Source organism: Ochotona curzoniae, unplaced genomic scaffold, assembly GCF_017591425.1.
Source record: "Ochotona curzoniae isolate NIBS_2020 unplaced genomic scaffold, NIBS_Ocur_1.0 scaffold_4506, whole genome shotgun sequence".
NCBI lineage: Eukaryota > Metazoa > Chordata > Mammalia > Lagomorpha > Ochotonidae > Ochotona > Ochotona curzoniae.
In genome coordinates this window covers 14,392,584-14,409,867 of record NW_024467119.1, presented here as the reverse complement: position 1 = coordinate 14,409,867, position 17,284 = coordinate 14,392,584, and the positions used below count along the sequence as shown (strand labels likewise).

Here is a 17,284-nt window from a genome sequence, read left to right as displayed (position 1 = left end):
TAAGTATCAAAACTGGTGGAATAATATAAACTGTAGTATGTAGTTGGATTCTTAAGATTATGAATATGGTAATTGCAAAACCACATTCGTATTTTAAATAGAAATATATTTTATTGTTACTGTTTTGATTTTTAAATGTAAACTAGCATCCGTTGATAATTACTTAGATTTGACATGCTGAGAGCCAATTAAAGTATGTATAGTAGTTCACATTTTATAATTAAACTTAGCTTATTGTGCCGTGTCAGAGAGAGTGTTCATTATTATTGTAGTTAACAGACAGATGTCATACATTGATACTATACTTGCTTAGCATTTCCTAAATTGTGTTCCATAAGCCACAGTTAGTTCTAATGCTTTTAAAAGGTATTCTTTGCATGAAATATGTTCTTTTTACATTGAAAGTTTTTGTTGCTGGTGGTGTTTTTTAAAAAAGCATTCCTAGTGTAAAAATCCTTGGTTGCATAAACTTAGGATTCATCTGAATTGAGTCTTGGGAAATCTGCAGTTCATATCAGCAGATAAAAGTAAGGAAAGCACTACAGGGAAGAAACCCAAAAACCCAAAATTTTAAAAATTGTCAATGTTTATATATGTGGACAAGTTAGAAAAGCAAATCACTAAGGTCTCAGACTCAAGAGAGAAAATATCCTGATCTGAAAGTCATAATCACTGACAAATATTCCTATCTTAAAGGAAAGTCACACCTGTAAAATTAAATTCAGAGCATGTGCCATGCTGATGCCTGACATGGAGTTTAAAACTGTATCATATAAAAGTCTTGAGCAGAGAAAAAAATAAAGCAAATTTAGGATCATTGAAATCTCCAGACCTCTGACTAAAACAAATGTAAAGTCTTGATCATGCATACAAAAAACCTATAGGAATATAATTAAAGAAGAGTAGAAATAGGGGAAGGACGCTGAATTTTTAAAAAAGCCAAATAAAATTTTCTCTATGTTTAATAAAATTCAGATATCATAGGCATGAGTTTGACATATAAAAAATTGATGTAAGTATCCAGGATATAGATGTAATAGTCAACCTTCCAGTAGTACAACTATGAAATAACTAAGAAGAGCTTCTTAGGAAGAAAAATTTTATTTCTGCCTATAGTTTCAAAACTTCACAGCCCAAGATCAGATGGCCCCATTAGTCTGATGTCTGATGAGGGCAAGTGATAATGGAATGTGCACTAAGAAAGAATCACATGACAAGACAGGAAGCAGAGATAGAATGACTTGGGCCAACTGAAGCCTATAAAACCAGACCTCTCAAGAGAACTCTTTTGAAAGGCGTGCCCCCAGTGACACTAGCACTTCCCTCTAAATGCAAATCTGCATCCTGAATCCATGAACAAGACTCACCGCCATGCTTCCACGCACTGGCCCCATGGGAAACTGAAAGGGACAGCAGATAACTTTTCTGAATGATACATGTGTAGGTTCCAATATACAGAGTACTTTGAAGTTCAAAAAAAAGATAAAGTGAAAAGAAACCCTATATTGCTAATCAACACCAGTTAATGGATTTGGGGGGGGGGGGTAAGAAGCATATTCTGTTTGTTTTTTCACTGTTAAAGTAAGTGTTCTAAAAATATGTTGAAAACACCGGGGAATACAAATTGATGGAAGTGAGTGTGTTTATGTGTGGTAGAAAGCAATTAATAACTAGAACACAGTGTGAAAAATGCTGCAATTAGGCAAATCGTATTTAAAACTCTAAGCCAAGTTTATAGGGTACTTTGAATATCCTCAGAATATCTGAAGTCTGTGTACTTCCTTCTTGAATTCTTTAGAATGGCAATCTGCAAATTTTATCTTAAACCTTGAAAGTTTTAGTTTACAGACCTTAACTCTCTTAAGTAGTAACTAGCTTAACTTTAAAGCATAAAAATAGGATAGTCAGTATTCAGACAGATGGTCATAGCTTTCCAGTAGAGCTTTTCCTGAAAACACAGGTGGCCCACTGTGAACTTTGTAAACATTTTTTTTAGCTGAAATGCCATATAAGCATTTTGCCAAGTTAGTTAAGATAAACACAGTGAATTTTGAAATAAGGGCCTGCTCTACTACAGACACCATTTCACAATTCTCAAAGGTATAATAGTAATATTTTCATTCTCTATTTTGTTATAAATGGGAAAATAAGAGCTTAAATAGAATTGTAATGAGAATTCAGCTTGTTTGATATACTCCTCCACTGAGGATTAATTACAATGAAATCTAAGTGGAAAAGCGCAGAGTTGGTAGTCACTTTGGAGTATTGATCCTACAGTCTTTACCATCTAAAATAATTTGGGATCTTTGGAGGGAGGATTCTGTTTATCATACTGAAAAGTAAGTTGAAATTTGCTTTGTAATCTCAGACATTTTCTCTTCTTACACTTAGATCACAGTTACAGACCCTGACTTGATAGAAAAGTCCAACTTAAATAGACAATTCCTCTTTCGTCCTCATCACATACAGGTATATTGCTCTTTTGTTTCAGTGTTAAATTATGTGTTATTTTGAAAAGAAAATTTTTCTTTTATAGATGGAAAATAATGGTTGAATATGAATATCATGTTCTTTATTATATGGAAATCTCTTAGATAACCAAATAACAAAAACTGAAAAATATGAAGTTACCTTTTAATGTAAAGTTGGGTGTTTGGTGAACATGCAGAATTGTTTCCCATTTTGTGACAACCAGAAGTTTTTTACATATTTAATTTCAGAAGGTAAGTATATAGAAGTGGGTTTTCTAATTTGACGTTTTGGCAGATCATAGATTTTATACCTTGGAGAAAATCTTTGTTAGAAAATTAACACAAAATTTATCTTTTTGAACTTGTTTAACCATTTAACATGCTTTTTAAAATAGAGAAGACTTCTTTCTGGTTGTTTTAATAGGTACCAAAAGACTTATAATTAGTCAGAAATATAGGTAGTTTTAGCCAAGAAAATTTACTTTCACTTTAAAATTGGATTTTTTTTCCCATTAATTGTTCAATCACTCATGAATAAATTACACTTGGGAATATAGACCAGACAGCCAGTCAGACAGCATAGTTAATCTGTTTGTCCTACCTGTCAAAATATAAAGAACCGAGTAACAGGGTCTTTAAAACAATGTGCAAAATTTTGTCTGCAATTGTGTATATTTTTTTCAGGAAGAGCTACATAAAGCATGTGTTTTCTAGCTAAGTTTCTGATGTGTTGGTGCGCTAAAACACTGGCAAGGAGTGGGCATGATGGTTCAGCCAAGATGCAGCACTGCTTAGGATGCCCATCTCAACTGTCCGAGTGTCTGGGGTCCAGTCCCACCTCTGTTTCTGATCCAACCTGCTTCTAATGTATACCACCAGCAGCTGGATCTTTCACCCTGTGAGAGACATGAGTGTGCAGTTCCTGCTGTCACGAACATTTAGGAAGTGTACCTTTTTCTTTTTCTTTTTGTCTTTTAAGTAAATAAAACTAAGATAACAACCATAAAACTAAAAAACATTGATGAGTAAAACATATCAGCCTCATCGTGTGAGAAGAGGCAGAAATGTCATGAAGCCAGAGATGCATGAATTCAGGAAAAACAGTCTAAGGATGCTTAGTGTCATATTTATTTACTCACAAATGAACTTTGATAACACCTGAAGTAACAGTAGAGATCTAGGAAGAAGGAACAGCGGTGATTTAATAATCATCAATGATCCTTTCAGACAAGAATGCATTTTTTTAGGCTACTTTTATTTTTAAATTGTTTTATTTATTTGAATGTCTTAGTTGCATGGAAAGATGAGTAAAGAGAAATTTTCCCGCTGCTGGTTTATTCTTTAAGTGACTACAGGGCAGGGCCTGAACCAAACCAAATCCAGCACTCTGGAGAGTTTCTGAATCTCCCACTTGGGTGCAAGAGCCCAGGCACTTGGATCGTGTTCTGCTCCTTTTCCAGCCACATTTGCAAAGAGCTAATAGGAAGAGGAGCAGCCAGGACTCAGGCCAGCACCAATACGGGATGCCAATATCAGTCATCAGCCTCACCCAATATGATGTGGAGCTGGCCCTTTAGCTACTTTTTATGAAACTAAACTATTTGTGATCATTTTCTATAAATATTTATCCTGTAATAATAATTTTGAAAGTGTCAGTGGCAAAGACTAAACTCCCATACCTCTAAGAATTAGTTTCTGCAGTCTGAATTTCTAGTATTTTACTAAATGTGTTCTTAGTTCGTTCCAGGTTCTTAAACATTTTTAGCAGGGGGCAAAAACGTACTTATAGCTGGCTTTTAACTTCTGTTATAAGAACTCAAAAATATTTGGCTGCAAAGTACAAATTATTCATACTTTTACTAAAATATGCATTACTTGGATTAATGAAAGTTATGAAATATGACTACAATAATGTTACATGAACCAAAAATGAAAATTTGACTTAGTACTTTTCTTCACACATTCTATGTGTGTGCGCGCACATGCACTACATGCATGACTGTTCTAAAGTAAGAATGTAAATTCAATCATTAAATTTTGTTTAATATTATTCCTTCTATTGTTATTTATTTAGAAACCTAAAAGTTATACTGCTGCTAATGCTACTCTGAAAATAAATCCTCAATTAAAAATAGATGCACACCTGAACAAAGTATGTCCGGCCACTGAAACCATTTACAATGACGAATTCTATACTAACCAAGATATAATTATTACAGCGTTAGATAATGTGGAAGCCAGGAGATACGTAGACAGGTATGTTCTTTAAAAATTCAGGTTTATAAAAAGTGATCCTTAATTTTTACTGCTGTTTCCCACACCTACTTTTTGAAAAGTCTATAGATTATCTGATTATTCTTTGTTGCTATTGTAATACTCCATATACCCAGAAGCCTTTGGTGATTGCCCATCATGATAGGTTCAGTGTTTTTCATGCAGCACCTGCCAGCTGTGTACCTCTCGGGCTTACAACTTTTCTGGTCCTTTCAGGCTCCTCTGCTGTAGCTGTTGCCTCAAGAGAGCATTGGCAGTAAACGGCTAATTACACCTCATGTGTCTTTTTAAGTTCTTAAAAGACATTCAGGTTGTTTTCTTTAATCTTAGAACCATACACATACTAAGGTTTTTCCCTCATCCATTCAGTATCAACTGAAATGATCCTGTTTAAGCAGATTTTCTTTACCCCTAAAATCTAGATTAGGTCTTATGGAATGCTTTCAAAGCACTTTGTACTTTTCCTTTGTGGCACTTTTCAATATGTATATTTATTTAATGTTTGCTGTCTCACTAAGTCATTTATCCTGTTTATCTTCACTGTGTCCTCAGTGCTTAAGTCATGATGTTATTCAGTAAATACTTCTAAAATAAGAGTTAAGTGAATGATTGTGACTGAGTATTATTTTCTTACATCTTTATAAGACTCCTTGATAGGGTTTACTATTAGAGATGCAGTGAAGTTGATGTTCTTGAGAAAAAAAAAGAAACTAAGCAATTTATATAAAAGATAAGAATTTTTTTTTAAAGATTTATTTTATTTTTATTGGAAAGGTGGATATACAGAGAGGAGAGACAGAGAGGAAGATCTTCCGTCGGATGACTCACTCCCCAAGTGAGCACAACGGCCGGTGCTATGCCGATCCGAAGCCAGGAGCCTCTTCCGGGTCTCCCACGCGGGTGCAGGGTCCCAAAGCTTTGGGCCGTCCTCGACTGCTTTCCCAGGCCACAGGCAGGGAGCTGGATGGGAAGCAGGGCTGCCGGGGATAGAACCGGCGCCCATATGGGATCTCGGTTGTGCAAGGCGAGGACCTTAACCACTGCACCACCGCGCTGGGCCCTAAAAGATAAGAATTTTAGGCATTGAGAATTATTACTGCTGTTTGAGCTAAAGAAAACATTGAAAAGATATTGTGAGGTCAGATTTGCAGTTCAAAACCAAAAAAAAAAAAAAAAACAACACAGTAAGAGGAAAAAGGGTGATACTGAAGTAACCAGGACATCAAAATTGGATCCAGAGATTTAGGTAATGGTGATCAAAGGGAGGGACAGAAACGATCGGTGTGGACGCGAGTGGGATGGGAACGACCAATGGGCTATTTTGTGGTAATGTATCTGCTTCTTGAAATATTACATTCAGGGAGGTATGTTTATGTGAAATGGTCAGTTGGAAGTAGTAGGTGTCTTTGCTTACATTGTTATTATTCACTTTTAAGTTTTTTTACTTATGTTTTCAAATAGCCGTTGCTTAGCAAACCTACGGCCTCTCTTAGATTCCGGAACAATGGGCACAAAGGGACACACAGAAGTTATTGTACCTCATTTGACTGAGTCCTACAATAGTCACGTAAGTGAAATGATATTTTGAAGTAAATGTCTATTGTCTTCTTCGTGTGATAGCTTTTATGTATTCACCACTTAAAAATTTTGAATTAGCTTTCCCAGTCCTTTTCTTTGTTCAACTAATGATGATCATACACATGTGCTTGTACATTTTTTAAAATAACATTGACCTTACTTTGTTTTTAATCTTCGTAATTTCATATTTGGTCTTCTGGGAATATTAGTTTCTGTTTTTGCTATGTATGTCCCAGAGCTGCTTGATTAACATTCTAGCATGAGTTTATGATTTTTTGATAAAGACCGTTAAGCTTTTAGATTGAGAGTAGAACTACAACAAAGGATAAAATTTTATTCATTTACTGGTCTTGTGAAATTTTATGATGTTAGATTAGCAGATATATAAAGAACAAATAAGGTAGATCTAGTCATTCAGTACCTACTCTTACATTGTTTATTTTCATTAGGAATTCACACCCATAGTATGCTTCATTAGAAATATTGATAAAATCCAGGCTTGGTGACCCCCTGAAGTCGTAATGCACATTGCCGTGGCTGGGGCTAAGCCATCATCTGTATGAATATATTTCACGTGGATTATGTAGATAAGACTTTAAACTCTCAGAATTGATTTTTGGAGGACTGGTAAAAATTGAAACTACAGCTCTTAAGGAATATTTGTAGCCTTAATAATTAAAGAACAGTAATTCAGGTTTGAAAATGGAAGCGATATTTCATTGTTTTACATTGTAGTCTCATGAAATCAGATGTATGCATGTGACATTAGAAACATTTTAACAGACTAAACTGACAAATTTAAATTGAAAAATGTTGAATATGGAAAATTGTGTAAGCTTTCTAGCATGTCTTCAAAGTAATAAAAATCAGAACTTGAAACTCTTCTGGCATTCTTTTGTGTCTTCTAAAATATTTAGCAGTATTTCATCAGTTGACAAATTATAATACAACTCTTTAGTAAAAACAAAGTGAGCCATTTTAGATGAGATAAACAGTTCACCTGTGAACATCCTATGTGAAGGTCAAAGTTTCTTTGGATGATACAGTCTAGACATTTTCCGCCTATTTAATACTGACTTTCTGCAAGAAACTGTATTTTAAGCTCACATTGGTCACAAAAGAAACTCAGTCTGCTGAGCACTAGGTTATGAACCTTTGAGTAATTTTTACAGTAGACAGTAGGGTAAGTTTTAACTATCATCTTGACTTTTTGAAACATAAATTATATATGGTTATTTGTCTTGAGTCATGGTATGCCAAATGAGTGCTTGGAAAATAAATGGTAAAGGAATTCGTATTTGTCATTGCATTGCTGTTAACAAATAAATTGTGAAAAAAAATTGACTAGCTTTTTTTTTTGTCCTGCCTGAGCAGACAAAAATGTATCGTTGCATTTTGTGTATTTGTGGATCTTTTAACATTTATAAAACTCAAAATTAACTAATGACAAATTTTTGTTGATTCCATTTTTCGTAACTATTATTATATCTTACATTAGCGGGATCCCCCAGAGGAGGAAATACCGTTTTGTACTCTGAAATCCTTTCCGGCTGCTATTGAACATACTATACAGTGGGCAAGAGATAAGGTAAGCGTTTCTCTTCAGAATTTATTTTCTTTAAAGTAGGAAAGAAGATAATTTGCCACTATTAGATGGACTAGTCTTTTTAACTTTGCTTCTATTCTTTGTTATAGTTTGAGAGTTCCTTTTCCCATAAGCCATCATTGTTTAACAAATTTTGGCAAGCCTATTCATCTGCAGAAGAAGTCTTACAGGTAAAAATTGATCCCGTTTTTTAAAAAGGTAGCATTAGAGGGCAACAGGAAGAGATGGAGTAATGATAAGAGTGCTTATTTTTTTTTAAGATTTATTCTTATTTATAGAAAGGCAAATTTACAGAGAGATAGAGACATTTTTCATCTACTGTCTATTTCAGTTCTCACTGGCAGCAACTAGGGCTGAGCTAGATCATTGCTAGAAGCGTGGAACATCGTCCTGGTCTTCTTTAACAAGGGCCAAAGTGTTTGGGCCATCTTCCATTACTTTCCCAGGCATATTTGCAGGAAGCTGTATTGGAGGTGGAACAGCTGCTAGCCGTGTTCATATGACATGCTGGCTTGTCAGCCGGTGCTTTATCCTACTGGGCCACAATGCTGCACACCCCAAAGTTGATTTTTTTTTTTAATGTAAAACTCACACTTCATGTCACTATAATCTGATGTTCAAGTTGCTTACAAATAAGTTACTTTTACCTCTATGAAGAGTGATTAGAACATTATTATTGTACCAAAAAATGATCAGGAATCTTGGAAGAGGGTCACATAAAGTATTATTATCTAAAAGGCAGATGTACGCTGGGTAGTATGGGGATGGAGAGGGAGAGAGGGAGGAAAAGACATCCTCCATCTTCTGATTCATTCTCCAGATGGCCGTAACAGCCAGAGCTAACTAGACCAAAACCAGGAGCCAAGGGCTTTCTTCCTAGTTTCACACATGAATGAAGTGGCCCAATGATGCTATTATTCCACTGCTTTCCAAGGCGCATTAGCAGGGAGCTTGATTAGAAGTGTCTCATATAGGACTGGAACCAGTGCCAAATGTGGCAAGTGGCAGCTTAGTTCATTACAGTGAAGTTCTAGTGAAAATTTTGTAAATGGGAGGTAAATCTCTCATAGTTTAAGAGTTCAAATGCTATCTGCTTCCTTTCCATGCCTGCCTTCCAAAAAATAAGTTCAAAGAGAAGAAAGGTGGATACTAGGAGCTTAAGGTCTAAAAGCAGAATAAAGTCATAACACTTCAGATTTTGTGTATGTATTTATTGGAATTGTATCGGTTTTTTCTTTCCCATTCTAGAAAATACAAAATGGACACAGTTTAGAAGGCTGTTTTCAAGTCATTAAGTTACTTAGCAGAAGACCAAGAAATTGGTCCCAGTGTGTAGAATTAGCAAGATTAAAATTTGAAAAGTATTTTAACCATAAGGTAAGTATGAGACTTTTTGAAAACATTGACAGTGGCCCACTTTGATTTTACTGTCCTGAAATGTCTGTCTTTTGGCAAGCTTTTCATAAATAATTAATAAGTTGAGCAAGAAGTAATAAACACAAAACTTAAATCTTTTGGATGATACTGATTAGGGATAATATATATAAATGTGGTCATACATTCAGCAGATCCTATTCTACATACCTTACATACATAGACCTTAGATGCTTTTTTTCTGTTGTGAATAAAGAATATATTTTTTATAGTGTTCAATAGATTTGTTCAGAATAGAGGCAAGTGAGAGAAAATAGAAATTTCGTAGAAATTTTACTACACCCACTCATATCTGATGATCATTGTATGTATATTCCTTCTTATGTGAACTGAGAAATAATGAAATTCTGTCTCATGCATTGGGGAATGGTGACAATCAGTTAAGGATAGCACAAAAACAATCATAAATACTGGCTGTTAATGTTCCCTCCATTACAGCAGTTGCTAGAATGTATCTCTCCTTCTCTTTAGGTTCTTATATATCAGCATATAAAGCAAGTTCACTTGGAAAAAAAACTAATTATTAGGCTTATCCTAATCTTTCCAACTTCTTTCATGGCTCTGCATTTGGAAAAATGGTCTAACCTTCCTTCCTTACCCTGTAAATATAATTTTATTCACATTGTTCTTAACATAATTATCAGTGACCTCTCTGTTTCAGAGTTTAAAAGGTACTTTATATCTCTGCTGTGGGCTTTTGTAGAGCCTTTTTTGTTTTTTAAATTATTATTATGGAAAAAATTCAGCCATAGAAACACAGAGGAAATAGTGTAAACATCATATACATATAACTTTGACTTGGAATCAGCTTGGGTAAACTGGGTCATCTATATCCCAACCCTTTTGCAGTTGTTTCCAGTTGATTTTGAAGAAAATCATAAACATTGCATCTTTTTAAATTTTTGAGTATTATTTTTATTGATTTTATTGTTTCTTTTCAGAATTAGCTCTTTTTCAGAAAGAACAAGATCGTATCTAAAATAGGAGACCATACAAAGGAATACGCGATGCACTGTGTTTGCTGTAAATATAAAATATATTTCTATATGTAAATATATATAAAATTGGTAGAAATTTTTTCAGGTACTGTGGTCAGTGACAAAAGAATGTATAGGTAGAATAAGGGAGGACTAGGATACTGCACTGTATTCAGTATTTGATTTATGAAGCATGTACAGATATTAATGATACATAAAAACTTTGTATTCTGAAAAATGTTTTCCCCATGTAATCCATATTAAGCGTAGATTTCTTTGATATTTTTTTCTTTAGGCTCTTCAGCTTCTTCACTGTTTTCCTCTAGACACAAGATTAAAAGATGGCAGTAAGTATAACCAAGTGTTGAGAAGAAATTCAAATATAATTTATTACTGCCTGCATACATTGGAAATGATATTTATATTTCCTTAGGTTTGTTTTGGCAGTCACCAAAGAGGCCACCTTCTCCAATAAAATTTGATATAAATGAACCTTTGTAAGTATTTATATCTAGTTTGTATAAACTTCTTAACCGTACATCAAAGGTTAAAAACCACAGGGTACTTTCATGTAAAATTATTGTATTTCTATTTACCTGAGAGTTAACAAATCATCTTGACCAGCGAAGCCAGTTATAACATTTCTTTTCACACAAATATGAATCTTTTTCTTTGCATAGTAATTAATTTCACTTACAATATCTGCTAGAAGAAACCCAAATCATCTTCCACTTTGTCGATATAAAAGTAAAATTATAATTTTTTAGTATTTAATGAAGCAACAGGTCTGTATTTATATTGAGGAAATATTATTACTCAGCCTCTCTAGAGATAATCTTAAATTAATTTTCAAAGGAGTTGGTCTCTGACTATTCAAATACCTCTACTAATAGTTGCATTCACACATAAATGTGCACACTTTAAACACTTAGCTTAATCTTTTATTTATTTATTTATTTTAAAGATTTATTTATTTTTATTGGAAAGGCAGATATATAGAGGAGGAGAGACAGAGAGGAAGATCTTCCATCCGATGATTCACTCCCTAAGCGGCCACAATGGCTGGAGCTGAGCCAGTCCGAAGCCAGGAACCAGGAGCTCTTCTGGGTCTCCCACGTGGGTGCGGGATTCCAAGGCTTTGGGCTGTCCTCCACTGCTTTCCCGGGCCACAAGCAGGGAGCTGGATGGAAAGCGGGGCTGCCAGGATAGAACCGGCGCCCGTATGGGATCCCAGGCGTGCAAGGCGAGGACCTTAACCTTTGCACCGGGCCCACTACTTAATCTTTTAAGCAAGCAATACTTAATTTTCTCACTTAGTACTTGTTGCAAGCTTCAGGTCAATTCGGTTTTTGTTGTTTTTTTTTAATATTGATTTATTTATTTGAGAGAGGGAATAATAGCTCACTCCTCAGATGGCCACTGTGGCCAGCGCTGGATCAAGCTTAACTCAAGAGACTGTTCTCTATTCATGTCTCTCCCATGGGTGGCAAGAACTTGGCAGTACTCAGGCCAGCTGGTGCTTTCCAAGGTGTGTTAGCAGGGAGCCAGGATTTGAACTGGCACTTATTTGAGATGCCAGCATTGCAGTTAGCACCTTAATGTTCTGTGCCACAGTGCCAGCTCCAGCTCACCTTATTCTTAGCTGTTCCTTCTGTAAGAATTAACTTTTCATTTTTTAACAAACTTACTTGCTCAGTTTAAGTATAGTATGTATTCTTTAAAGTCAAATGTATAAATGTTTTCTTATGAACTAAAATGAATTTTTTTCAGTAGTTTTAATTTTTCTACTTCTAGCTGTTCCTTTTCCTAAAGCTATCAGGATCACTACCTGAATATGAATATTGTGCTTTTAAGGATAAACATTTGACGATTTCCCATTTATTATTTATGCAGTGTTTGTATCTCAACCAAAATGATATCCTCTGTTAAAATCATTGTGTAACAAGAATTTTTGGTGATTTTTTTCAAACACTGTTTTAAAACCTTTAGTTTCTAATGAATTTTTGAAACTATGTATTCAGACTTTCCTTAATTTTTTTTTAAAGGCACTTCAGTTTCCTTCAGAATGCTGCAAAACTTTATGCTACAGTATATTGCATTCCATTTACAGAAGAGGTAAGATAAGCTTCAGGCGCTGTCAGTGGTGGGCTTGAAGTGATGGCAGGGGCAGGGGACTAATTGGCTAGTTGCAATAAATTCTGTTTTGTTATATTGGTGCCCATTTACCACGTGAGGATACTTCAAAATAAGACAAGATTATTTTGATGCTAACATTTTTGAAGTCCGTGTCATTTTTCATAATATGCATATACATTTAAATGTATATCTTTGAATATCCCTTATGTATGGCTCTTCAAAGAAGTTACTCATTGCAGTTTTACTAAGAGTGAGATATTTCTCTTTGTATGTCAAGTAATAATACAGCAATATCTGGAAATCATACCTTGTTTTTTAAATACTTAAAACCTGTTAATCAGCTTTATTTCTAAAAAGAATAAGTCATTTCACAGAAATTTTAAAATATTCCTTAGAGAATCTCTGCATTGACTTTCTTTTATGTAATTTTATATTTTTCTAATAATTAGCAAAACATGCCTGTATACACATAATACACTTGTGTAGCATTTGTGTCCAGGTTTCTTTATTTCTTTTTTTCCCTTTATTATTATTTTAAATTTTACTTATTTTTATTATTATGGTTTTATGATACAGTTCCATAGGCCCTAAAATTTCCTTTATCCCCTCGCCAATTCCCTCCTCCCTCACCGAGTTCCCCTATTTCATTACTGTAGTATAGTTCTTCATACATAGTCATATGTCCATCATTGCAGGCATGGACATTGGCAGAGAGTCCAGCATCTTATTGACAAGATAGAGTAAGCAGTTTCATTGGGAGCCCATCTTTGGATGTAGAGATGCATGCTGCATTGTATCCTCACATCTGGATATGTTAGTCTCCATTACACAGTTACTATACATCCCTCTAAATGAAAAGCCACAAAGCAAAATCAACAGCAGGAAGAAAAATAGAAATTTATAACATGCTGAACATGCTACTGTATATGATAGTCTCCAATAAACAGGTATTACACATCCCCTTAAATGAAAATCCACAAAACAAACAACAGGAGGAAATAAAAAGGAATTAACAACACCATGAAGTTAAATAGCATGTTACTGAATTATTCATGTGTTGCTGAAGAAATGAAAAAGAATCAAGAGCCTTCTTGAAGAAAATCATGCTTCTATATAATCTATGACTCATTAAAGAATTTAATAAGTGTTTTGAAGAGATGAAACTAGCCAAAAAAAATAAAAGAAAATCCATGAGATACAGTTTCTGCTGATCTTTATTGAGTGTGTCTCCTATAGGCAACAAATAGATGGATTTTGTTTTTTTTAATCCAGTCTGCTAATATATGAGTTTTGATTGATGAGTTTAAGCTATTTACATTCAGGGTTAATACATTTTAACAATGGGTTTGTGATATTAGTCTTACATGCTTTTGCAGAAATCTGAAGGTGCACCCTTGTTTTGACATTAAGTTACTGATTTTGCATGGCCCAGGAATAATGTTCAAATATCCAGATGACTAATGCTCTTGGCAGAAATAGGGTACTCTACCCTGATCTCTAACTGATACATCTAGGTTAGTGGATTTTGCTTCATGTGCGTTGGTAGAATTTAAGACACAGTTAGGCCAAAGGAGAAGCAGGAACCAGATCCATAAATAACACTATTTTGGATACAGGTTTACAATGTCCGTTTTTCTCCTTGGAGTTTATGCAAACAAAAATGACCACATACAGTAACAACATATTATTTGGCATTCTTTTCTGTGAAAAGAGTGGGTAGTTACAATGTAAGTAAGTGATAATTAACCTCAAAAGTGGTACAATTTAGAGTTTCCTCAGCAGCATCTTTATGATGAATGTGGCTCCAGCAGCTTTAAATTTATCTAACTACATCTTCAGCCATCAAAGTATTTTTCTACTTTTCAAGAAATAAATTCCATTTAGGCATTTTATTATTGAGTATCAAATTGTGCAGAGAAATTTGTAAAACATTGAAGTTGAGGAAGTAGAAACAACACTCCCAAATCTCATGACACTCAGTCTTGTATTGTTTGGCCGCTTAGTGCTTTTCTACTGCGCCCGCATTCTTCCAGGAGATTGAGTGAAATTTCTCTACAAATAAATAATGTGCTCTAAATGTTTAATATTTTCCAAAAATGTTGATATGATAAAAGATCTTATAAAGGTTCTCTGAGGTTTATAATTCAAAATTACAAGAATATGTTTTGATAAAATTTTCTTTTTAAAAAATAGGATTTATCAGCAAATACCATCCTGAATATTCTTGCAGAAGTAAAGATTCAGGAGTTCAAACCTTCCAATAAGGTATGTTTTTAAATTCATTCATTCAGCAAAGAGGTATTCTTTCAGTTGTGTGAATTCACAATCTAAACTTGGAGAATAACACAGTATGCAAAGTTCTTGTCTTTGTGGCTGTGGAAATGGACTATGAAACACCAGTATACAACGATGTGATATACATGTAAGTGATAAGGAAAAAATAGTGATGGAGCTGGTGTCCTTTGATATGAGAAGCAAGGGGAAGGCCCTTCTCCTGAAAACAGAAGTGTGGAATGACCGTCCTGGTCCCTAGAGAAAGACTACTGCGGGCAGCAGGACTAGTGCAGGGAATGGCCTAAAAGACTTTTGTGGTATGTATGACTTTTCTAATTTATTTGAAAGACATACAGAGATCTTTCATCTTCTGGTATACTACTCAAATTCTCAAATCAAGGACTTGGGAGAATGAAGCCAGGATCCCAGATTAGCCCCCGTTTCCCATGTCAGTGGAAGGGACCCAAATACTAAAATCTTCTGCACCCCCCCCCAGAGTGTACATTAGCAAAAATTGGATCAGAATTACAGTAGCCTGACTCAAGCCAGGCATTGCTTTATGGGATGCGGGGGTCTCAAGCTGTGTCTTAACTGTGGACCAAACAACTGCTTCATGGGGAGAATGTACAAGGAGAGGAATGCACAGCAAAATGTAATGTGTTTTGGGGGTTTTAAGTGCTCTGCTCTTTACTCTGATAGGACTCTACTAAAGGGTTTTAAGCAGACGAGTGCCACATCTAACTCAGAAGGATAACTGGCTGTTAGTGACTGTGCAGGACCTGAGAGTGCAATCAGGAAATTTTCACCACAAGCGAATGAAAGAAAGACAGTGGATTGGAGGGAATGAAATAGAAGGCAGCAAGGAAGTGTTACTAAAAGATTGGAGTGTACATATATTACTAAAGCCCTGGGAAAATTGCCACGGGATTGAAATTGAGAATGAAAGGGAAAATCAGAAAAGATTTTTTTCACAAGCGAGATAATTTTAGTAGCTTAGAGAAAAGGAGATGGTGAAATGAAAGGAGTTAGATTAAAGATATATGAAATAATTGTTATTCAGAATAGTCTGATGAACAGTGAGTTTGCATTTCTGGTTTCTAGGATTTCAGCCTGACCCACTGTAAGGCATTTGAGTGAACCAAAGGAAGAGAGATTTTCTGTTTGTCTCTCTGCTTTTCAAATAAATAAAATTTAAATTTAAAAAATAAATTGGATTTATCAGAATCATAATTTTTTCTTCCATACTAACCATTCTAGTAAAGAATTTTAAAAGGTAATCTGTGGCGCTTTGCGATAGCTTAGTGGCTAAATCAATCCTCACCTTGCACATCTGGGATCCCATATGGGCACCGGTTCATGTCCCAGCCACCCTGCTACCCAACCAGCTCCCTGTTTAGGCCTGGGAAAACACTCAAGGATGGCCCAAAACCTTGGCGCCCTGCACACCCACATGGGAGACCCACAAGAGGCTCCTGGCTCTTTGCTTCATATCGGCTCAGCTCCAGCCATTGTGGCAACTTTGGGAGTAAACCAGCAGACAGAATGTCTTTGTGTCTCTCCTTCTCTCTGTAAATCCACCTTTGCTATAAAAATAAATAAATCTTAAAAATGAAAGCAATCTGTAGTGACTTGGATCTTATAAGCAGTTCAATATTTTTAACACAGTTTGAAAAGTAGTTTTCTTTGATAATACTTGCATTAAACTATGTATTCCATTTTGTATTTTCAATGTGGAAGTATATTGTTAACCTAGTAATTTCAATAGTCTTCTATAACTTAAATTTCTTTTTTAAAAAATTGTTCTAGATATGTTGGGATTATCATAGTGTTTCCATGCAGGTGTTTATAGGTGGACAAATGTATATACAAATATGCCAGTTACTGAAGGAAAATCTAAAATATACTGGATCATAATGATTATTAACAGTCTGATTAAAATATGTGGAGAAAATGTTTTTTCCGTTTTAATCTGTTTGATTAAAGCAAATGATAACCAGATTTTGATGCAGAATGTGGTAACATAAATAAATATGTTTATTTGAAGGTTGTTCAGACAGATGAATCAGCAAGGAAACCAGAAAATGTTCCTGTTAGCAGTGAAGATGAGAGAAATGCTGTTTTTCAACTGCAAAAGGCTATTTCATCCAATGAAGCTACCAAAAGTAAGAAAAGTATTTATAAAAAAGGTTTGAACTGAATAAATGACCATTTTCACTGAGCTCTACACCAAAAAGCAGGTGGAATTAAATAGCAATTATGTTGGTCATTTACTTGATTTTTCTACCATTGCCTTAGCTGCAAAAGTTGAAATGCAATTCTACAAATAACATTAACTACTTGGTTGCTGTTTTGATTGTTCTATTCCTTCAGATAATGAGCACATCTCGAAAAGTGTGACGGTAGCTGCTTTTAAGAACATAAATATGCAGTGTGCTGGGAACCTTATGGAGACTAATTTTAGACAGAACCTGTTAAATCAGGTTAAGTTTAAGAACTACAGAGCCTAGAGTTGGCAGGGTAGGTTAAGCTGCTGC

At 34.9% G+C, this 17,284-nt stretch overlaps 1 protein-coding gene across 1 annotated transcript in view; it reads left to right on the top strand.

The window, feature by feature from the left end:
* The window catches only part of UBA6 (ubiquitin like modifier activating enzyme 6), a 56,041-nt gene that overhangs the window by 29,134 nt on the left and 9,623 nt on the right, over window positions 1–17,284 (top strand). Inside the window, exons 18-28 of the mRNA XM_040967548.1 lie at window positions 2,392–2,469; window positions 4,546–4,727; window positions 6,207–6,312; window positions 7,822–7,911; window positions 8,019–8,099; window positions 9,178–9,306; window positions 10,636–10,687; window positions 10,774–10,837; window positions 12,386–12,455; window positions 14,670–14,741; window positions 16,795–16,912. Coding sequence (XP_040823482.1) covers window positions 2,392–2,469; window positions 4,546–4,727; window positions 6,207–6,312; window positions 7,822–7,911; window positions 8,019–8,099; window positions 9,178–9,306; window positions 10,636–10,687; window positions 10,774–10,837; window positions 12,386–12,455; window positions 14,670–14,741; window positions 16,795–16,912 — 1,042 coding nt within the window. The remainder of the gene's footprint in view (window positions 1–2,391; window positions 2,470–4,545; window positions 4,728–6,206; window positions 6,313–7,821; window positions 7,912–8,018; window positions 8,100–9,177; window positions 9,307–10,635; window positions 10,688–10,773; window positions 10,838–12,385; window positions 12,456–14,669; window positions 14,742–16,794; window positions 16,913–17,284) is intronic.